This window comes from Cinclus cinclus, chromosome 10 (genome assembly GCF_963662255.1).
Source record: "Cinclus cinclus chromosome 10, bCinCin1.1, whole genome shotgun sequence".
NCBI lineage: Eukaryota > Metazoa > Chordata > Aves > Passeriformes > Cinclidae > Cinclus > Cinclus cinclus.
The window spans coordinates 14,967,952-14,991,680 of record NC_085055.1 but is presented as its reverse complement, the minus strand read 5'-3'; the positions used below and the strand labels follow the sequence as shown (position 1 = coordinate 14,991,680).

General features: G+C 35.7%; 1 protein-coding gene across 1 annotated transcript; it reads left to right on the top strand.

Moving 5' to 3' along the window:
* The first annotated feature begins 352 nt into the window (after positions 1 to 352).
* PLS1 (plastin 1) lies at positions 353 to 22,613 on the top strand. The gene is made up of 15 exons (XM_062499042.1): positions 353 to 422; positions 3,782 to 3,945; positions 5,081 to 5,210; positions 6,860 to 6,992; positions 7,893 to 7,974; positions 9,221 to 9,386; positions 9,482 to 9,624; positions 10,663 to 10,758; positions 12,050 to 12,245; positions 17,187 to 17,265; positions 18,312 to 18,426; positions 19,146 to 19,279; positions 19,752 to 19,875; positions 21,896 to 22,020; positions 22,478 to 22,613. Exons 1-15 carry the CDS (start codon positions 353 to 355, stop codon positions 22,611 to 22,613), a joined length of 1,893 nt encoding a protein of 630 aa, XP_062355026.1.
* The last annotated feature ends 1,116 nt before the right edge of the window (positions 22,614 to 23,729 follow it).

Sequence of the window (23,729 nt, the reverse complement as noted above, 5' to 3'; positions counted from 1 at the left end):
TCAAGCAGTGGAGGTAGGTTGCTGGCCAGTGCTTATTCAATGCAAATGAAAACATCAAATGTATGTGAACAGGTGCTGCTATTGTGAATTTTCACTCCCTATTACAGCAAACATAATTTCTAGGTATTTGATCTAAAGTGTTGTTTGTTATGTTCCAAGTGTGCCAGGCATGGACATGTCATTCAGGTCTGGTACCTGGTGTTGAATAGATCAGTAACTTATATGTGTCTGGAATTACAACCTGCCTTATATCTTACCTGTTTTATTATTATTATTATTATTATTATTATTATTATTATTATTATTATTATTAGGTATTAGCAATTGAGGACGACAATTGTGCTGTCTGAGGATGGAGAACAACATAACTACTATATCTCGTGAGGAGCTTGAAGAGCTACGAGAAGCATTTGGCAAAATAGGTATGTTTTAAATAAGGGAATCATAAGGATGCCATTAACACTGCAAAACTGTTTAGGATTTATGGAAGAAATCTTTATGGGTCACTTAATTTTGATAGGGCTGTGTTTTCCCTCTGTATTGCCAGTAATAATCTAAAAAATGTAAAAAGAATGTTTACGTAGAGCCCCTTACTTTCACTGAAACTGTGTGTTAATTTCTTTCAGCTTCAGCACTGAAAACATACATTGTCTTGCAGGGTGATAGAATTTTTTGTGTTACTGTATACGCTGCATAATGGGTCTCAAAATTCAGTTTTTTTGAACTCCTTAATTCTGAAAAACATTTGATTAAGTTTCAGGTGTTATATATTTTCATGTTAGATTACTGACACTTGGTTTTTGCTTTACTTGCTTGCTTTGGTGAACTAATAATTTCATTTATTCAGTCAGATTATGTTTTAAGTAAACAAAACTTGGAGATGTTTTGATCTTTTGTAGCTAGCCAGTGTTAATAAATAACTGTGCAGTTTTATGTGCTTGACAGGATGTTTACAGATTAATCAAAGCACACAAAATGCAAGAAATTTTATAGCAGCTAACCATTTTTTCCAGATGACACTGCTGTTGTGAATATCCATATCTGCTTTATTTCTTAATTACTGCAGTTCTGAGAGGTGATGTGTAACTGTGCAGCTCAGGAAATCACACCATGTTTGTAATCAGTCATGATTCGGGGAACAGGATCATTTTAGGCAAGAAGTCTTAAATATTAGGAATCCTTGCTTGATAAAGAAATTTTTGGGATGCTGTATGTTAGAGATTTGGAAGACCATAAGTAGTATGGAGAAGTGAAGAGGGAATTATTCAGGTTCTGCAATACAAGTATCATGTGATGCCTAGTAGAGAGTCAGGATGTTTAAAATAAAAAGAACTAACCTCTTGATAAATAATAGAACAATGAACCCATTGACTCAGGGTGCCGTTGAGACCAAACAAAGAGCAGAAATTCTGAAGCGAGTAAGATACATCTATGGAAGATAATTAATGAGTTGCAGTTAAACAATTATCAGGACATCTATAGCTCAGGTAGTTTACATCCTGCAGGTGCTGGAATGACAGACCAAGGAGAAGAGCACTACATACACATATCAGTCTACTGAGAGATGTTAGCATAGGTGGAGACTCACTGGTGTTGCCTGACAGCTTTTCTATATGTTTGGTTTTTGCCATCTGTATTCCTTCTTTCTCTCCATTCTCTGCCTGCATGTTTTCATATTTCTGCTTTAAGAATTGTCTGCACTGCTCCTACTCACTGAAAACATTTTCTTCCTTATGCTTTCTGTAAAACATAAAAATTAAGCATCATTAGATTTTAATTTTTTTCCCCATATTTATAATGTTTTATGGATAAAGTGCTTGCAGCTACATTGGTAAACTGAGAGAAGGTATTTATTTAACTCTTAGCTTGTCATCATGGAAACTTACCCTCAGTGAAAGATGAACCTAGAGAAATAAAATAGCTGGTAATCTGAGTGAGCTCATGAGCATGTCCTCTGCTGGTTAGACCATCCCTGTTATTATGTGTGGTCTTACAAGTCTGCAGGCTGGTGGATGAATTAATGTGTATGCAGACATCAAGTTTATCTATTGATTTATGAACTTTTGATACTGTCAAAAACACAAAATTAATTTTTTTACCCTGTGTTTTTAGCCTTTTGCAGTGAAATGTGGCTTCCTTGTGAAGCTGTACAGAAGCTACATACTGTAGTATGGATTACAAAAAATTACTGTTAGCAATTAATTATGGCTGAAGATGAAAGCCTGTTTCTCTGCTTGGCCTTCTGTAATGAGAGGCACTCATCCCCTCTGGTATTATTGGCTGAGTGCTGATAGTAGACACAATATGAAGAATGTTTTTAACTACTAAAAAATGAAAAATAAACCCCAAAAGTGGGTGCACCTTGATGAGTTAAAAAAGTGGCTGCATCATCTGTTTCTGTTTGTGATTAATTGTAATGTTCTCTTAAATTTCTTACAAATGTATCATTCATAGAGCTGGGAAAATACTATTAACTAGCATTTTTCAGGAGATTTAATATGATCATGAAAGTCACTGAAAATTGTTGTCAAACATGGAAAATATTAGCATTAAATATATAAAACTATGGATGTTATATCCAGCCTTACTTAGGCAAGATGTGATTTCTTTTGGACTTAAATTTGATTGGACTTAATTTATACTGTGTATGAGGTACAGATTTTTTGCGTTTAAGAATACTTCATTGTGTAGCCAAGGCACAGGTAAGGCTATTTTACTGGACATGCTCAAATTCTGCTTGTATAAATATGTATATACATACATACATACATATATATATATATATATATATAAAAGTATATGGAAATATGCATAGATTTAAAAAAATAGGAACAGGTAATGCAGTTGATTAATTTATGTGTTACTTTGGATAAGAACATGGGTGTGTAAAATGATTCTTTATTGCACTAGGATGAATTCAAAACAGCTTTCTGCACAGAGATTTGCCAAAGGTGAAAGCACAAAGGATATTTTTGATTGTTTCTGTGCTGAATAGCACAAATGATACTCAATTTATTTTTATATGATACAACCATTAATTTCTTTCCACAATTTTGAACCTCTTGTTAAAAGAAAAGCATTCTGGTACTTTGCTGTACATTCCTGCCATGTCGCCTTGAGAGCCAAGTGTAAGTGAAGGTGGCAGCTCAAATTGCTTCCAACAGAACCAGTTAATAGATTAAGGAAGGTCACCTTTAATAAACAGATACAGATCATCCCAGAATTATTATTCACAGGTAAGCCAAACCAAATCGAAAGTTTTAAAGAACAGAAAATGTTTATCAGATACTAGGATAAGAAATAAAATGCAGTTCAGCAGCGTTCTTGTGTAAGTAGTTTTTCTTGTGGGAGTGTGCTCTTCTAATAACAACATGCATCAGATTTGAGCTTACTGATTGCAAATGGTTTCATATGCAGTAAGGATATATTAATTGATGGCCTTTTGACTTGAAGGTTTATAGATAATTTTGTTGTGAGTCTTAAAAAAAAAGGAAAATCTTGAACTTCACTATTTGCAAATTTGCTATCTAGTTATATCTGTGCTCTGGGATCATAAAATAATTCCTGAGAAAGTATATAACAAGATGGCACAAGTCCTAAACAGTTGGCCCTCTAATCCAGAAGCATTCCTTCATACTTACTTATCTATATCAGGGAAAAACCACTCATCTCCTAGAACTGCGTTTATCACGCTTCATTTATTCTTAACAGTTACCATACCTTAGTATGTGAATATGCATAAGTTTACCTAAGTATAACAACTTGTGCTTTCATTCTGCAGATATTGACAACAGTGGATATGTCAGTGATTATGAGCTTCAAGACCTGTTTAAAGAAGCAAGTCTGCCCTTGCCGGGTTACAAAGTCCGGGAGATTGTAGAAAAAATCATTTTAGTGACAGATAGCAACAAGGATGGGAAAATCAACTTTGAAGAATTTGTCTCTGTAAGACCTTCCCTTTGGATGTTTCTCTACTGTCTGTTATCTATTGAGAATTATGTAGTACAGCTAAATATTATTTTTATATATAACTATTATTTTGAGTTTTGTGTGACAACCTAGAATACCCTATATAGTTATTTCTAGTTTTTATCTTCCACACTTCTGTTTATTTGATGGTTCTTATTTCAGCAGCATGTGAAAGAACAGTAGTTGCAATCAGTCTTGTTTTCTGTTTCCTCCGAGGCAGGGGAAGGATTACATATTGTTGGGTCAGCCCTTGCTCTGACAAAAGAGCAGACAATTAGATACCAGCCTCTGAATGCTCTTAGTAGTGCTTCACTATGCTTAATCTCTATACTAAAGGCTGTTTATTACTGGGAGTGAGGTACAAGTTTTCCCTTTCGCTGAGCAGATTTCAAAGCTTTAGCCTTTCCTAAATGGGAATCACTCAGTGGTGCATTTTAAAAGAAACTAGAACTTATCAGGCTGTTGGTTTGTGGGTGTTTGGGGATGATTGTGTTTTGCTTTGAAGTTAAGAGTACTGCTGCTAATTGCAGAAGGCTGTTTGTTGAATTAGTTTTTCTGAGATTATAAACATGCAAATATTTGGTTCCAGGTATTAACTGTGTCTTTTATTTCATTGTCAGTCTGAGATCTTTGCAGTATTTGGGCAAACCCAGGACATACTAATATATCCAATGTGGTTTACATTGAAGACAGGTGGAAAATAGTATTAGCTTGATAAAGGAAGGACATGTTTAATTGTCATGTCATAACCCTTTACATGCAAAGCACGTGGGGAAATAAGTGGGAAAAATATACTCTCATCATCAAAAATGTGTGTATCTTTAGTTGTGTTCTTCAGTTTTCCAAAATATCTGTGGAAAAATTGTGTAGATATTAATAAGTCTATTTTTTTAGATAGCATGGCTTAATAGGGGTATTCATTGTGAAATAATGTGTTAGATATCCAGTATAGATATAGATAGCCAAACAGGAATGACTTTTTTTTAGAACGAAGTCTATGTAAATATCAAAGAAAGTGAGGTTAACTACTGACTCTAGACTACTTATATGAATTAACAGGTATTTGAATGTACAGTCAATCACAAAATGCTTTCTGTTTTTTAAATTTCAGATAATTCAGGAATTGAAAAGCAAAGATGTTAGCAAATCATTCCGGAAATCGATAAACAAAAAGCAAGGTATTACAGCAATTGGAGGAACATCAGCAATATCTAGTGAGGGAACACAGCACTCTTATTCAGGTAAGAAGTAAATAAACATGGGCAAATTTTCCATGGAGGAAAACTCTTTCATTTGTACTACAGATAAAACAGAGCCTAACTGTAAACTTGGCTGTGAAAGCAAATTAACACAGCAAAAGCATGTGGAGATAGACAAAGTAAGTGTGGGTGATAGTTTAACTCTGTTCAGTTGTTGCTTAGTTTCACTCTTAGTTGCACTTGGAGGCAAATTGGACATCTGTGTGAGAGCAAAAGAGGAAAACAAGCACTGACATCTTGTATGGGAGGAATGGCCCCTTTGGCATACTTCTAGTAAAAGTTGTCAAGTTTTCGCTTCATTATATGCTAATGGACTCTTATTTCTATATTCAGATAAAAAAATGAATGCTCATTTTTATTTCCACAGTGTTAACAAACTTGAACTAAAACCCCACTAACAACCACCTATCTTTTCTGGATGGACTGGCCTCCTCAGCTGTCTTTTCCATTACAGAATTGTTCACTCCTACATGGTTTTTGCATAGACTGTCTCACACTGAAGAAGCTGCTTTTAATATTTGATCTGTTTCTTTCTACCTCCCCCTGTTGCATGTAATTCAAGTTGGTAATTGTGCCTAATTGTGTTGCAGCTCCTGGCCAGAGTGTGAACCACCTTCTAGGATCATATTGCAATCAGCAACATTGCAACTTTTTGATTGACTTAAGTCTGGAAATTATGTGGCTCCAAATTGTGTTAAGGTTCTATGTATGAGGAATATTTACCTTGACTAGCCAAAGGTGGCAATATCCTCTCTTTCAGTAGGATTCCAGCACCAGACATACCTGGTACATTCTCAAAGCAGGGGATATGCTCCATTCCAAAGGATGCTTGTCAGGCATCAGAGATGATTCTTTAGATGCAGTTTTATTTTGGGTGGAGAGAAACAAACCCCACTAGAGCACGATTCGCCTGGCCTGGCCTCACTAGCCATCATATTTATGATGAGCTGAAGTGTGCTCTAGAATTTCAGAATGTTGCCCACTGACAATGAAAGAAGTGAATGAGTCAGGTGTTTTTTGAGGTGAGGTGAATACCATCTGTACTGTTTAGGAACTTGGATACTGAGACTTGATTGACTGTTATCCAAATAATCTTTCTTAGATGCATCGTAATAAAGTATGCACAGAATATGAAAGAGAATTTGAAATGGAGATATTAAACTTTTGAAGTTTCTCATAGCTAAAGACAGCTCAGCAGTTCAGAGCAGTCCCAAAAGGCTGCCAGTCTGTGAAGTCCCGCAGAAGGCTGAATGAAGTGCTGTGTTTTCAACAAACAGTGCATGGAGTGAGATGATGTGTATTTCAGATGAGACATTTTCCCCTCTTCTTTCTTTGTAATTGCTGAGAAAGTGAATTTGAAGTCAGCCATGAGGATACTTTCCCTATGATGTTCCTATGATTTTTATGTTATCCTTCAGAAAATCACCAGATACTTAGCGGGTGCAATGGGAGAAAAGTCAGTCTGTCCTTACTGGTTTTGTGTTCTTTCTCATTGGTCTCATTTTTTAAATAACTGACCGCTGTGAAACTAAGGGGTTTTGTTGCAGATGAACCTCTTTAACCCAAGTTAATGCAGTTAATGTGTTCGTGGAAATGTTAATATCTTATTTTCATGCTGTCTTTCTTTGCAGAGGAAGAAAAAGTTGCTTTTGTTAATTGGATAAATAAAGCTCTACAAGATGACCCAGACTGTAAGCACCTCCTACCCATGAACCCATCAGATGCCAGTCTGTTTAAATCCCTTGCAGATGGCATCCTTCTTTGGTGAGTCTAAGGCTATGAGAAAGAAAAGAAATTAATCTCAAAGTTTAAATGCTGATCACAGGGACATGAATTAGAAGACTTTAGACTGGCTTTAACATGAAGACTCCACACTTAAACATTTTAGTCCAGGTGCAAGATGGGGAAAATCTGTTTGCCCATAGAAATGTGATTTTTAGCATATTTTCTCTATAACTCTGCATATGTTATAGAAGCGGTTTTGCACTTCAGACTCATAGTTATATGTGCCAAATATGTGCAGATTGTTTATAAAGCAGATCATTAAACAGTTCATAAATTCATTACTTGAAATAATTAGGAAATTTGACTAATTTAAGTATTTTTAAAAGTTACTAATTATAGTCATTAAATCATGGGATAGCAGGAACAGAAATCTGAATTAAATCCATGGCAAAACAGACAGCATATAGTAGATCTCTTAACTTTAGTCTGCTGCAACTTTCTAGTTAAAGTGGATTACTAGTACTTAATCACATACCATGGTAACAAGGGATTAGTTTATTAGTATTGATGTGAATTAGTCTTTGAGATCATGTAGATAAAAGGTACTAGAGAAATGCAGTGCAGAAATACACTGATTATGCTACAACTTTTTGGTGGAGACCATTTAAGTTACTTTGGTTTACAGTTTTAATCTTCTCAAGAATTTTCTTTAACAGTTAAAGATATGATCTGTTAATTATAAAAGGAAAATGCAACATATCTGAGGAATTCTGAATGAATGTGCAGTTATTTAATGAGGGAGAAAAGATTTTTTAAAATATTTTTTTTAATTTTCTAAAAGAAATATTTGCAGCTAGTTTACTGTCAGTAGTTTATAATCAAATAATATGTTTTCTGAGTAATGGAAATTTGAATAAACTCTTGACTTTTCTTCCTTAGCAAAATGATCAACTTTTCACAACCAGATACAATTGATGAAAGGGCTATTAATAAGAAAAAACTCACTCCTTTCACTATCTCTGTAAGTACTGCATGGATAGGAACTTGTCACAAATGAAAAAGCAAAATATTTGTCTGTTTTAATGACAGTTCTCCTGCTGGAGAAAAAAATAAAAATTATATGTAATAAAAAAAAATCCTTAACCATGAGATTATATTTTCTAACAAACTCTACTGCATTCTCCTATTTCTTAGATGATTTGCAGAAAAAAAATAGTTCTTTCTTGCTTTCCTTAATTCTTGCCCTATTAGCTAATTTTGTTTTGCCTTACGGAGTACCCGAAGAAAATAATTTGAGACTTTGAGTGGATGGCCAGGTTGTATTTTAGCAGTGCAGAAAGTATCTGCATGGCTGTATACTCTATGATAGGATGATGCTCTTTCAATCCTGGAGAGCAACTTGGACAGAAGACGAGGAGTTCCATTTTTAATTATGTATGAAGTAATGGAAAAGTTTGACAGAAACCATTTTTAAGAACTTCCTTTGGGTTTAAGAAAATAGATCTGGAAAGGAAAGTAGATCTGTAAGTTACTGGCTCAATGAGAAAAAAAGTGATGATGAAAAGCCTCAGTTAAATGGCAGACTTTTCACTTTAGATAGTGACATTAAAATATAAAAAGTTAAACCACACTATATTCTAAATCCTCCAAGTAGGTTTTGTAATCTCTATTTATTTAAAGTATTATTATTTAAGATTTCTCAGCAAAGATGATACTGCATGTATTTATGTTGCTTCTGTAGATAGTAAAATAAGACACATGAAAATAATAACATAGATGAGAGCTGCCAGCTATTTTTTTCTTGGAATCTTTGTCAATATCTTTGACAATCACTAGCTTTAGTTTGAGTGTCAGGGTTTTGAATTGCTGTGATTTTCTTATGCTTTTCATTCACTTACAATTTAACAATTGCTTGAATAAATGTGTAAAATTTAAGATGGGATGACAGTGATGTCAGTAGTATCCTGCACAGGATATTTTGAGCAGTATTGTTTAATTTGTATAAATGATACTTAAGAATTGGAAAAAGTATTTTGATTAAAGTATTCCTCAGTAATCCCAGCTGCAGAAGGTGGTCCACAATTTTTTGGTGGGTCCACATTAAACACTGTCATTATTTCATTATATTTTGATAAGATGCAAGGTAGTTCACAAAAAACTTCCAGAGTGCAGTTTTCTATTGGACGCCATTGAACTAATGCATTATTTCTTCCAAAGTTTAATATGAACAATCTCACAAGTTTGTTAAATGATGATATTCCAAATAGGAAAACTTAAATCTGGCTCTGAACTCAGCATCTGCCATTGGCTGCACAGTTGTCAATATTGGATCACAAGATTTGCAAGAAGGAAAACCACACTTGGTGTTAGGACTCTTGTGGCAGATCATTAAAGTTGGCCTTTTTGCTGATATTGAGATCTCCAGAAATGAAGGTAAGAGTAATGCCACCTATAGCAATGCCAGCCATTTGGAATTAGCTCAGACAACAATAGCAGTGATTTCAGCTTTCTTTCAAACTTGCTTTTAGCTCTTATTGCCTTGCTAAATGAAGGGGAAGAGCTGGATCAGTTAATGAAGCTTTCCCCAGAAGATCTCTTGCTACGCTGGGTGAATTACCATCTGGCCAATGCAGGGTGGCAGAAAATCAGTAACTTCAGCCAAGACATTAAGGTATGTAGTTACTTGCTCTCATAATTGAACACAGTGGTATTAAAACACACAATGCGTAGAAAAAAACTGTCAGATCAGAAGAATTTAGCTAAAATAGTAATCTGTTTTCTCTGGCTCTAGGTTTATCCTGCATTTTTCAACATTGAAAGAGCATTGTTTTGATCTCTTGTATTTAGTTGCTCATCCCCTGTATTATCATATCACACATGTGTGAAGTGAACATTTCCAACGAGCTGATAGGGAGGTTCTAATGTTGTAAGATGGCTATTAGAGTTATTTAGGGTAATTTGCACCACCCTATTAGCTGCCTAATAACTGCTAGTCACTGCTTTGCTGGTGCATCAGCTGACTGACACTGGGGCAGATAGGTTTCTTGGGGCAGGTGGCAGAGCTGCATAACTCTCTCTTCAGTCATTCTGCAAAGGCATGCAGAGCATTTTAGTAGCCCACTTGACAAGAGAACACAGCAACTTCTTAAAACTGAAAGCAAAGGAAGAAGATTTCCTAAGGTGGTTAGACCTCCTCTCATTGGAGAAAACCATGTCCTTAATTGTAAGTTACATATTTTCAAATGCTACTAAGAAGGTTGTTATTAAAGCAGATTGTAACTAGGGTTTTATATGAAAAAAGCTACTATGGTACAAGTATTATGTGGTGGTAAGAGAAGTAGTAAATATTTTAGAACTGGTTGGGGTTTATTTTTTCTTCCAGTTTGTTACTACAAAATTGATCCTTTTTGCAGATGGCCACATAAATTTCCCTGAATATCTTAATTACAACAGTCTAGTTGATGTTCAGCAAAATAAATTTAGCTAGCATTGTCCAGGATAATTAGCAGATATTCCTATTCTCTGTCATCTTGTTAAGTAAGTTCTATGTGAAACAGGGTAGTAAAATGGCTGTATGACCTCATCCACAATCACTGAAATTAGGCTGCTGTATTTTTGACTCTTATGGCTTTTGGATTGGACTAGTAGGAAAGGCTACATACTAGCTTTTTTTTTTTTTTTTTTTTAAGTATTATGCTGTTTGTTTTAGGATTCAAGAGCGTACTACCATCTGTTAAATCAGATTGCACCCAAAGGAGATGACCTTGAACAACTGCCCATTAAAATTGACTTTACAGGATTTCATGTAAGTGTCCAAAAATGTAAAAATAGACTGGAACTATCTGAGACATCTGTGTATGTATCCAACATTCTGGTTACCAGGTTATCCCTGAATCCTCTGTTGTTTCCTAATGTGTGCAAAAAATGAGCCAGATTATTTGGTGTTTCAAAAGCTTAAATGAGCAAAAACTTGAGTAAGTTCTACAGTGCTGCTGAAACAAGATAATGCATCCTGCAGTCAAAAGTTTGGAGCTATGTTTTACTTGGAGTAGTGTATATTGGTTTTCAGTTGGGTCATCCAACATGAATATTAGAACATCCCACTCAGTTCTCCTCTTCTGGAATTCAGACAAGGAAGAATAGACTTCATGAGCTGTTGTTCCTTCCTCTAACCAAACAGCATTTAGAAATAACACATCAACCCTCCCAATAACCAGCAGGAAAGTGTTTCAAGTGTTTCATCAAGCTTTAAGTCGTAAAGGGACAGAGGATCTAAACCCAGCCTACATGGATGGGAAAACACTCATCTGGCTGCTTCATAATACCTATTGGAAGGATTATTCTAAGAGTGCTTTTGATACAAAGTTGAACTGCATGCCTGAGATGCCTGTAATCAATCAGAATCTAAAGTAGAATCTCGTTATTCATTATAATAATGAAATCCACATGCAAGATTATTTGCTTCCATGCTTAGTTCTCTTCATGCTTAGTTCTCTTAAATTCTTTGTTTACTTTGTTTACTCTTGTTTTGGATTTTTCAAGAGTGAGAAAGGGTAGAAGTTAATTTTTTCCATGTAATTTCCTACAGTTCATATGATCACATTTTGTAATGAACCAGTATATTACTAATAAGGACCAGTGAGCAAAACACGTAAGTTGCCAACTTATGATGATTAAGAGGAAAAACATTAAAAGAAAGCAAGTTTGAAGCAGTCAAACTCTTCCTGATGGTTTTGGGCATCATCTGGAATTACTGTGCTTTGAGAATATCAGTTTAAAGCAGTGGTGGTCAACCTTCGGTATATGTACAAGGATACACAATATGGGAATCAACAACCTGGAAATGGAAATATAATCTCTACACTCTTGGCTGCAGTTGCTGTGATTCTTAAGGAATGCTGTGCTGACAGCCACAGAAGTGAAGGACAGTAGAAGGCAGAGGGGAATTGTCATGGGCTGTAAGAGCTGGTTAAGGCATTGGCAGAATGAGGGAGGAATTGACATGGGTCATTTAAAGATTTCCTTACCCTGACAATTTGGTAAAATCTAGTAACAGACTTAACTGTAAATTAACTTTTGTTTGCTTTTCTTTTTAGGATAAAAATGACTTGAGGAGGGCTGAATACATGCTCCAACAGGCAGATAAATTGGGCTGCAGACAGTTTGTAACTCCAGCTGATGTGGTTGCAGGCAACCCTAAGCTCAATTTGGCTTTTGTTGCAAATCTCTTTAACACATATCCGGCCCTGCACAAGCCTGACAATTCATCTTATGATCTCAATTTATTAGAAGGTACTCAACTTTCTAACTATACTGAAGATAAGAATATTAGTGATTTCTCCTTCTAGGTTGTGACATAGAATCCCTGTGTGCTGGTGCTTGTGTTTACTTACTAGCAGCCAATATAAGCCTTAGTGGAAAACCCCAGTGGTGTGTATACTGTTCACTTGTGTTAGCCTGACCAAATGGTTATTCCTGAATAACCTTCTGTCATTCATTTGCAGGAGCAAAAACTGTCCTCCTACTTTCCTTTCAGTTTCCCGTGCTTCTTTCCATGCTATTTATATTTTAGCTGATGTACAAATTCTAGCTTTTCTTTGCAGTGCCATATTATGCAACTGTAATAGTCTTTAAAAGTATTTTTCACATAGTGCATTTGTATATGTATGTGTGTGCATTAGTTTGTTGCCTTTTAAAGTAGGAAACGTATTTTTTAAAAAGGCTTCTGTATCAGCAGCCTGTATCAATCTACATCATCAACAGCCTGTATAGATCCTACCTATCAGGGACTTTGGCCTTTAACTGCACAGTTCAGATCTCTAATGCTAGAGATAAAGGGATAATTGGTAACAATCTTTGGCTGTTGCCCTTGCTGTGGACCAGCTAATCTAAGATAATGGAATGGCTCCTGCCAGTGTATTTCACAGTTGTTCACTGATCTCAAAGGAATGTGAGAATCAGGGGTGCTGCACTCGGGAGAATCATCAGCAATGTTCACATAGTCCTCTGCACTGCCTTCTCGTGCCTTCCTCTTACTGTTCCTATCAGGTTTCCTTTCCATCTAGGTGAGTCCATCTTCCTTTGCCTGTTTTGTCATAATTTGTCTGTGCTGCTGCATCCCTGTGTCACAAATCTTGTAGCCCTCAGAGCATTCCTGTTTCAGGCTTCTTGCTCTTCTAGCTTCAGCTGGGTGCCAGCTGTGATATGATAGAGGTTGTAGAGCACAGGACATTGTCTTCCCTTTTCAGCTGTGATATCCCCAGTCACTGCAGTCCCTGCTGGCCAGGACAAATGACTGAAGGAAAGGTCTGCTCTTCCTCTGCTTCAGTTTTGTTAGAAATGTCAGCTCTTGGAATGTATGCAGGAGCTATGTGAAGGTGGAATATGTTCAGTTCAGCTTCTCTGCTTTGAAGATAAAATTGCTGGTGTGATTTGAAATACTGAAAACTTGGTTAAATTTGGAAGAGTTTTCAGTGGCATGGGAAAAAAACAGTTGAATTGGTTTTTGGACTTTCCTGAAACATTTAGATGAGATCAAAAGTCTCAGCCAAACCAGTTTAAAAAGTTACAATCAGCTGAATGCTAGACTATGATTTTGTAATTGTAAATACTGGCCAAATTTAACTTACTCTTTACAGTATATGTTTTAGAGATGGATAATCATGGCAATGTTATCTGTTCAAAGAAAAGTAGATGACTCCTTTTTGCCCTCAAATAATAATTTCCATGGTGTCAAGTAGATCTAAACCATAAAATAGTTCTTTCACCCCAAAGACAATGTTGTTAATGTTTTCTTCCTGTTAATGTATTGTTTTCCATTAAGTCCTGTGTTTATACTGATGTTTTCTCAAGCTAGTGATTTAAAATACGGCATTGATTTCTTTATAGTTTCATCATAGATTGTCTGTTGAAATCTGACTCATAATTTATAATGCTTTCCTGTTTTGCTTCATGAAATGCAGATTTGACCCCTCCTAATGTAGGTACTGTATTTAGTACTTTTCTGTACTCCATAATAGTGTTTATTCTGCAATTTTTTGTTCTTGTTTTTCCCTAATGTTTTATCATCTCTGTCCTTTTCTGGTTGATTTTTTGCATTGTTCTTACATTTTTCTATTGTTTTAATATGCCATCATAAGTAAAAGAGAAGGAAAAAAACCCCACAGCATATAAAATGAGGGCAAGAGGTTGCAGTAAGTCGAATGCCATACAGGTATTTTGGGGGGTTTAGCCATTAAGGGCTTTCTATGAACCGAGATGTCAAGCTGTAGGCATGTGTGGTGAGTAGAGCTTCCTGAAAGTCTTCATTTTCCTGCATAAATTCCATATTTTCAGGGACTGTCCCACCTGATCAGTATGGTGTGCCTGTCCTCTTTAGTTTAAGGCGGGTAATGCTGTGCATGAACTGACATCTGCTCTGATAATATGTCTGGTGATGTGCACTGAAAGACAGAGAGCATATTTCTCAGGAATACTGACACAGCAAAATGAACATTTGATATTGTGTGGGGGTGGAGAGGGCACTCCTGAGCTCAGTTATTGCACCACCTTTGCATGTTGCTGCTGATCCAAGGAGCCTCTCGCTTGTGGGGAAAGCAGCAGTTTGGAGTCAAAGTCATGCAGAAAGCTGAGTTCGTTTGGGGAGGAAGAGGAGGTACTTGTGTCTACCTACTTTTCCTCCAGTGTAGATGTCCTGTGCTGTTGCTTAGATTACTCAGAGCCTTCATGGCTGTCGCCATGAGAGGGTTAATTACTCCCACTCAGGCTGGCTGAACTTTGGGTGCAGCTGTATCTTGAGATCAGTTGTGTTCCAGAGATAATCTCAGATATATTTGGAGCTCTTTGGATTCTTGATCCCTTCCCTATGGCTACTCTCTACTCAGTTCCACAGTGTAATGATCTCAAAAAAGAGATGGAAATAAATATAAAGGATACTACCAAATTTGCTCCTCTCTCTTTTGTGTAGCTCTGCCCCCTTTCTGCAGTTTTCCAATGATTTTGGCTATCTGCTGCACCACTCAGCAGAAGATATGCTCCTGATAGGATCACAAGGTATATTTTGAATAAAAGAATAGAGAGAAAAAATTGGTCAGTTCTCAGCCATCTGGAAAACTTATTAACACTCATGTATTGCATGATAAAGGGATTTGTTTAGAGTGGCATATTAAATCTTGTATGCTGGGTTTAGTTCCTGGACTCCTGTTTCCCAAAAGGGTCCTGCCCAGATTGCATGCTCTTGCTTCTGCTTGGCTACTTTGGATTCTCCTGACAATGTTAAGCAAGCATTTTAAAATCCTCAGTCTGAGTGCAGCTGCTGAGTATCTGTTTTTGTGGCTATGCTGTTTAGTAAGAGTTCACTAAATAACCTTGGTACTGTCTCTGCAATGGACAAGTGTTCCTAAGAGCACTTTGCAGCCAGTATTTTAGGTACTGCAAATCAACTCAAAGCTCAGTAACCATAAAATCCTTTAAAAAAATGCACAAGGCACTTGCTTCAAAATACTATAATCTCAAAGATACTCTTTATAAACTTAAATTACATATCATTATTGAGTTATGATTGTTTTTTAAATGGAAAATCTGATATTAACTGTCACAAAGTGTGATTCTTCTTTTAAATTTTAATGTGGCAAGAAATATGTGAAACAAAGCTCTCTGATGACCTGGCAGAAAAGTATTTTTCTTTGTTTCTTCTCTTTCATCAGTGGCTCTTTGGTTATTTTTACAAGTAAATATTTGAAACAAACACTAATTTGTATTGCTTATGAAAAAAATAGTAATTTAGAAAATGTATCAGTAAGATGAATATGAACTATTTCATAATAACTGGAAAGAATCTGGTAAGGTGGCTGAAACTTTTAAAGTAAAACTTACTCTGTTAGAAACTGTAAACTACAGCTGAAATTTCTGAAGTCCTGAACTTTTTATATAAAAGGGTAAGAGACCTAGATTAAAATGGTAACTTCTATCTAAAAATCAATGTTATGACATAGGTCTAGGCATGGAAAAATAATGTTAAAGAGATTTTCTTTCTAGTCTCATGATAAATAGATGTTTACACAGTAGCTTAATTTTACAAAAACATTCATTATTCCGTAATTAGCCTAGAACTGCAATATTAAATGAGAGTTTTCATGCTATATAAACCTCATTAGACAACTGCGGTATTGTTACCCTCTAAGGAGAAAATGAAAACAGCAAAGAAAAATCTTGCTTAGATATTTATGCTTCAATCTGGAGAAATCTGCTCTTTCGTTGTTTGGAGAGGTTTTCTCCTTCCTCAGTGTCATCCCTGTTTTCTTAACTGTGGATTATCAACCCAGGAGAACAAAGTTATGACGTTATTCCAACTCACATATTCAGGCTAAATATTTTCTCAAATGCTCCTCTTTGATGCAAAGTAAATAGCTTATGCAGCACTGATTCACATTAGACAACCACAAACACATTATTAAAATTTAGGTAGTGTTGTATGTAGAAAATCAACTATTGCAAGTGTTACTTTATAGAGAAAGAATGTTAGGTTAGGACTCATGATTGCAATAATAAAAGCAATCTAAGTCAGGAAAGTGAAGGTCAGGATTTACTTCCTAATGAATTTTCTGCAGCTCTTGTTAAGTAGAATTGCTGGTTAAAACTGTGAGGATAACTGGCCCCCTTGGCAGTATAAATAGCTTCAAAAATTTAACCAATGCAACACTGCCTCTCCACGTTTTCTATGCAAAGAACTAAAAAAAAAAAATGAAATCTGATTCTTTGGGAGCCCCTTTGCAAATTAATACTGTCAACTTCTGTGAGGGGAGAGTGGAGTTGTAGTGCCCCGTGTGTTAGTAGTGACTTTTAATTTAAAAAGTCATTTAAAACAGATCTAATGGTAATTCTGAATGCAATTTCCACTCATTTCAGTTTCAGGAAATTATTATAAATCATCACCATGATATATTAATTGTGTGAAATACAATAAAAGTTATTTCTGTATTTTACCAAATTGTATTTAATCAGATAAATGTAGTTTGATAGTACTACTCCCTGTAGTGCCCCTGCCCTGTGCCAGGAACTGAGCAAATCTGAATTGGATATGATTGCCTTGTAGTCTAGACTACTGTTTGGGAAATTACAAACCCATTTTGGGGTGGGAGGGGGTGGGATATGAGGGATATGAGAAGCATTTAAACGTTGCTTAATAAAGTGTTTTCTCCAATAACTTATATAGAATTATATTTGTCACCATAGGAGAAAGTAAGGAAGAAAGGACTTTCAGAAACTGGATGAATTCACTGGGTGTAAGCCCATATGTTAATCATTTATACAGGTAAGATTTTTTTTTTTAAAGAATTATTTGACTTCCCTTGGGTGACAGGGAAGAAATAAGGAAAGATGGGAAGTTGTATTTCTACTAGAATAATGATTTCCAGGTTTCCACTTCAAAACTGGTCTGTAGGACCACATTAAGCAGTATCTGACTTGAATATTCTAGTCAGAATCTAGATAAACTAGAAAACCTAAGATGTTTTAAATCATCCCCCCTCACTCACTTGTACATTTGAATTACATCTTTTTAAAAGCTGAGATAATTGTGTTTTATGATGCATAATTTTTATTTTTTCAGCAGACTGTAAGAAGTTCTGCAGTGTAGTATTTCCTCAGATGAAGGGCTTTATAAAAACTTTTAGATGCTTCTGGGCACCTTCACATTATACCAGAAGTTGATTCAAATCCTGTTAATAAAAGATGAGATTGAGGGAGCAAATGGTAACACCTGCTTGTATGTATATATACAAATTGGTTTCATTATTTCTGTTTTCTGAACTCTGCAAAGTGATCTGTAGGTAGCTTAATGTGGAGAATTTAATTTATGAAGCAGCTGATGAGGATTATCAGTAATGCAGCATATAATGGGAAAATAATATTTTTCCTGCTATTCTTGTTTTGCAAGATAAGTTTGTTAGTTTTGATTTTTCTTTAGCAGGATACATCTGTAGGCATCTGCAGATAAAGCATGAGTATTTAACATTTGGGAAAGTCCTTGGAGAATTAAAACTGTATCAATAAATTAAAACTCTTAGCAGCTATTTTGTCTATGTATGCCCTATGAAAGTAATTATTTAATTGATGCTGGTGGCTGAGCTTGCTTCACTAAGATTTGTGAAAATAATGAAATTAAATGCAGTTTGGTGGATATAATTGCAGAATCAAGCAATAGAATATAGGTTAGTTTCTTTACAGAATGGCACCAATTTTTATTTAAGTGTCTGGAATTTTTCAGCAACTTAATTACACTGTGACAAGTCTTGGGTACTTACTTTCATTGTCAATCTGTGCTTTTGTGCTTTAAAACATTGTTTTGCTCTGGTTTAGTGACCTTTCTGATGCTTTAATCATCTTCCAACTGTATGACATGACACGTGTACCGGTTGACTGGAGCCATGTCAACAAACCTCCTTACTCATTACTGGGTGGCAACATGAAAAAGGTGGGTGGATGCTCTGGGAAGCAGCCCAGCTTCACTGCCTTCCATTGTGCTGATGGCAGTTTGTGTTGTAGAGATTTCTGTGCTACTGGGAGAGTCTGGGGAAAAAAAAAAAAAAGGAAAATCTGTTTTTCAGATATTATCCCAAAGAATAAATAGCAGATAGAGCACATATCACCTCAGTTTCTAAATGTGGACACCATTTGGCAATATTTAATTTATGGCCTGATTTGGATCTCTAAGTGAAAGCTTCAGGCTTGACATGGCTGTTGTTGCTGGATGTTCCTATACTGTGAGACATTTCCTCCCAGAGCAGTTTTATACTGCCCAGAGGATTTGGGCAAGACTTGTAGAATCCAAGCTTTCACTTACTTTTGTAATTGTTGTGAAGCCTGAAATGTAGAGAATTAAAATTACTGTCTGTTTAAGAACAGATTTCAGTATCTTTCAAAGTATAGTTTTGATATAAATATATTTTATTCACTGCCTTAGTGGAAACTTGGTTTTCTCAAATGTGGAAAAAATTATCATTGGAATCTTGCATAATTGCATTTATAGTAAAAACTGTTATTTTAATCACAGTGTAGCTAGACTGGAAATCTTTTCTAGCTTCAGATCTCACTGTAGGTAACAGTAAGCCAAAGTAATTTAAAATACACGTAAGATTATATTGCAGAAATATTAAGGTGTTTTCATTATTTGCACACAACATTTATTTTCAGATTGAGAATTGCAATTATGCAGTAGAACTTGGAAAGACCAAAGCCAAATTCTCACTGGTTGGTATTGCTGGACACGATCTAAATGAGGGTAATCCAACTCTGACTTTGGCTTTGGTATGGCAGCTGATGAGAAGGTAAGTTAGGAGCAGTGTGTGATAGATGTATATGTGTGTGTGTGCATGTGTGTCTGTATTTCAAGGCAAATTAAGAGGAGAGTTCAGGTCACCCAATTGGTATTGTAGAGAGCAATCTCTAAATAGCCCTGTATATCTAAATATCCCTGTTCTCAAAGATAGAATTGTACATGTGTTTTGTAATTTTACATACTGTGCAGTGATTGAAACCACAATTTATAGTGACAATTAAAACCTTATAAACTAGAAACTGTGACTAAAATTATAAATCCTGCAGCAAGTAAAAAGAACTCAATGCATGTTGATTCTGTGTATCTTTCTGTGAGAGTAATCATTTGTAAAACCCAAAGGGTACCTTAGAGGAGTATTTGGCATTGTTACTGTGATTAAGTAATATTTTACCTTTGCTTATAGTTTTTAAGTTGAATTCCACCACTCATTTTGACTTGGGCTCTTGTTCTCTTTATTGAAGGTATACTTTGAATGTATTATCTGACCTAGGAGAGGGCGAAAAAGTAAATGATGAAATTATTATTAAGTGGGTGAATCAGACACTTGCAAAAGCAAATAAGAAAACTTCAATTATAAGTTTCAAGGTAATAAATTTTATTTACTTTTCCTTCCACATATAATAAAACCTGAGATTTTTAACCTGGTCTGTTAGCAATTTCATTTTAATAGTGGCTCTCCCATCAGCTAGAAAAACTGCTTATGGAAATATTTCTGACAGTCTTTGAATCTTCAAAAGTATTTTACAAATCTCTTGGCAAATAAAAGAAATTATAATAGCTGCAGTAGGATCCAAAACAAAAAGCCCAACAACAAAGAAAAGAAGTTTAAACTTTCAAAGGAGCTTCTGTGTGAAGTTAGCAGTGTTCAGGCCTGTCGTATATTGTCCAAGTTTTTGGATACAGGCACGCTCATGCTTGTACAAGCAAGAAAAAGAGTTTTGGAAATACTGGGGGTAGATGAGCACTTCTAGGAGCTGGTTCCAAGGATGTTCTCAGGTGCGACAGAGCCGGGAGAGAGAGCCCGCGGTAACCAGCGACACCTTGTGTCATCAGTGGCACTGCTGATGTGCAGCGGCGGGGGGAAAACGGGAGCTGTCCCCATTCAGCAAATAAGAGCACACTGATAAAGGAAGCTTTCCTTCCACAGAAGTGTTCAAAAAGAAAGAAGCCGTATGTATGTCAGACGTGTTGTTCTGTGTGAATATCTTGTTCTAGAAATGGCTGATTAATAATTGCACACAAATGTAACATTCTTGTTCAGGTTTATTTTATAACCTGAAGCAGTGTCTGTGGGTCAAAGCAGGAGAACCTAACAAGTTACATATTTGAGAGTTAACTATGTTATGTACTTTAATTAGGTACGTGTTATTAATTAAGAAATTAAGTAAAAATATTTCATTTTCACTCTAGAAGGTAACTCAGGCCCCTTCATTTTCTTATGAGATGTTGCTGCTACTCTTATTTCTACATGAAGCATTTTAATGGAAGTAATAAATAAGTTAAACGTATGACAATAATCTGCCCCAGTATCATGCCTTTGGTGTGCCTGTGTTTTTGGGGGGATGTTGATTGTGTTTTTAAGGTCATTCAAATGGTGTTTTTAAGATAATTCAACTGATGGTTCACCAGTAAGGAGGTACTGATGTAAAGTGATGCTACTCAGTATTTGGGTTTTTTTACTACTAATTTTTTACAACATTCACATAAATATTGCCTTTCACTGTTTGGGTTTGGGGATTACTATGGCAAGCAGACCACAGAGAATGCAAAAGTGCCTTATATTTCACTGTGGACTATGAAAGCCAAGTTTTATTGTATTGCCATTAGTTCAAATAGTGAAAATGATAAAGGTGTCTTACGGCCTTGGGGATACACTCCATGCATTTAATGCCTTGAACAGAACTATATTAGTGTTTTTAGATGTACAATCAGTATGATGGCTCTGTGGGACTTCCCTGAATTGGCAGTCATAGTTCTGATCTGGTGACAAAGGCGGCTGTGCCCCATGGCTTGTGCTCACTGTAGGGTCTGAGCCAGCCTCACTGGCACTGGCTGTGCTTTCTTTGGCATCAGCAGCTCCTTCTGTGCCCAGACAGTTGGCATGGAATGATTGCAGCAACAGGACTTGCTCTTTTAAGTATCTCTGTGTATTAAATATGAAACACAGAGTGCTCACCGTCTGAGTTAAAAACTTATAAAAACAGTGAGCCACAAACTAATGGAGAAAATAGTTCATGGCAAGGAAACGAGGCAAATATATGTATGGGGGCCTGTAAGGATCTTTTTGTTGTCTTCAAAGTCTGGTCCTTGAACTACTGTCAAAATTCCCTTCCTTCCTTAGGGCTTAAGGAGGGAAGTTTGATGAAATAATTTAAATCATTTGTGAAATAATGATACCAGCACAGTGAGCATTATAATACTGATTGCAGAAAAGAACATTACAAAATTCATAAAGGGTGAGGAAAACTTTCACACTATGAAGTAGGAAAACAGGCTTCTGTCTTTCAGTGTACATGCAAGATGTGCTATAGGGTTTTTTGCATTTTGAAGACGGAGTAATCAAAGTAGATTCCTTAAACTAATCTTGTGAGTCTTTTTCCTTTAGGACAAATCAATTAGCACTAGCTTGCCTGTCCTAGATTTAATAGATGCCATTGCACCAAAAGCAGTTCGTCCAGAAATGGTCAAGAGAGAAGACCTTTCTTACCAAGACAAATTGAATAATGCCAAGTAAGTTTTAAATGAATGCTTCTTATTTTTCTGAAATGCAGGAAATGCATGAATTCATGGTGTAATGCATGATTTACTGATTAGTTAAGAGAAAGATAACACTAATGTTAATTGATTTTTGAATAGACTATTAATTCTAATATTAGTGTATCTAAAATATGAACTCAAATTCACACCTGATATGACCTACTACCACTGCACTGTAATTGGTTTCTTAATAGTCTGCCACACCTCATATTGTTTTTGACCAAAATAAATGCTTTGACAACCAGCAGCAAAATATCTGCCAGTACAATTGCCAGAACATGCTTTCTTTACTGTAATGTCCATTTTCTACAGCCTAAGTACTGTTAGACAGGCATATCCTGCTATTGAAATCTGGTTTTGTTGTTGTGAATTTTAACATACTAGTAGCTGCCAGAAAAATAACAGTATTTGCTTTCTCTTGTTTTCCAAGGTATGCCATTTCAGTTGCTCGAAAAATCGGTGCTCGTATTTATGCTCTCCCAGATGATCTGGTTGAAGTGAAGCCAAAAATGGTGATGACAGTGTTTGCATGTTTGATGGGAAGAGGACTGAACAGAATAAAATAATCTAACTTTCTGCCATGTTAAGCACAATGAATGCCTCTCAGTTTACAGAGTCTGAAACTTAGTATCAGAAAAATTGTATGCACAAATGTACTCATCAATTATCTTTTATTAATGTGTTTATATTAGTTGATTTTCTTCAGTTTCATAACACATGAATTATTTATGGTGAACACCGTTTTCAGAACATGTTCATTAACAAATTAACATCATAGATTTGTATTGCTTGGAAAAACCCATATGAATCAAGCTTCATTTGTATTAGTTTCCATAGCACAGTAAGAACTTGCATTGTTCTACATACGTTGTTTCAGAACCAATTATGAAACACTTTGATTTTTGTGGGTGTTACTTAAATGTAGTCATACAAGTCTCAAGGTGCATTCCAATCCTGTCGGATTGGACTCCAAACTGCACAGAAATTATCATCCTTGCCTTATTCTTGGAGAGCTTAACTCTTGTTGGAGCCAATGAGAGTCTTGTCATTGACTTCAGAGCAAGTAAAGGCCTGTGATAATGTCTGGTAACTAATGAATACTGATTAAACTGATGAAACTTTTTTGTGGGAATTATCTTTAAATATATGCAGTAGATTTGTTCTGTTACTTAGCAGAAACTTTTACAAACCATGTTGTATGAACAAACCTGCAATAGAAAGCAGAAATGTCCTGTCATTATTAGGTCTGCATATGTGCTGAGTTTCGCGGTTGGACTAAACAGGTATTGGTTGAGTTTTTTTAACCTTTTCATAAAATATTGTATTAAGAAAACAATAAAGAGCTGGCTAGTCCACTATGGGATTTCTCATTACTGTACTGCATTTCCTTATGTATCTTTCCTTTGATTTGTACTCCTTTTTCATCAGTGGTAAATGTTCACTTGTTCTGGAGCTGGACATTTAATAAAGTTGTTAACAAAAGCTAATCAGTAAGAAAACTAAATCAAAATTAAAGAGATTTTTTTTTTACGTATGAAGCTTCTACTTTCTCTCAGGTCCTGAAGCCAGTCTTAAGTATGGCAGAACCTGAGAATCCTGATGAGCGAGCAGTTGGACTAAGTTTTACATCTTCACTATCTTGCACACAATATAGCAACAGTACGGGATGGATCCTTCCAGTT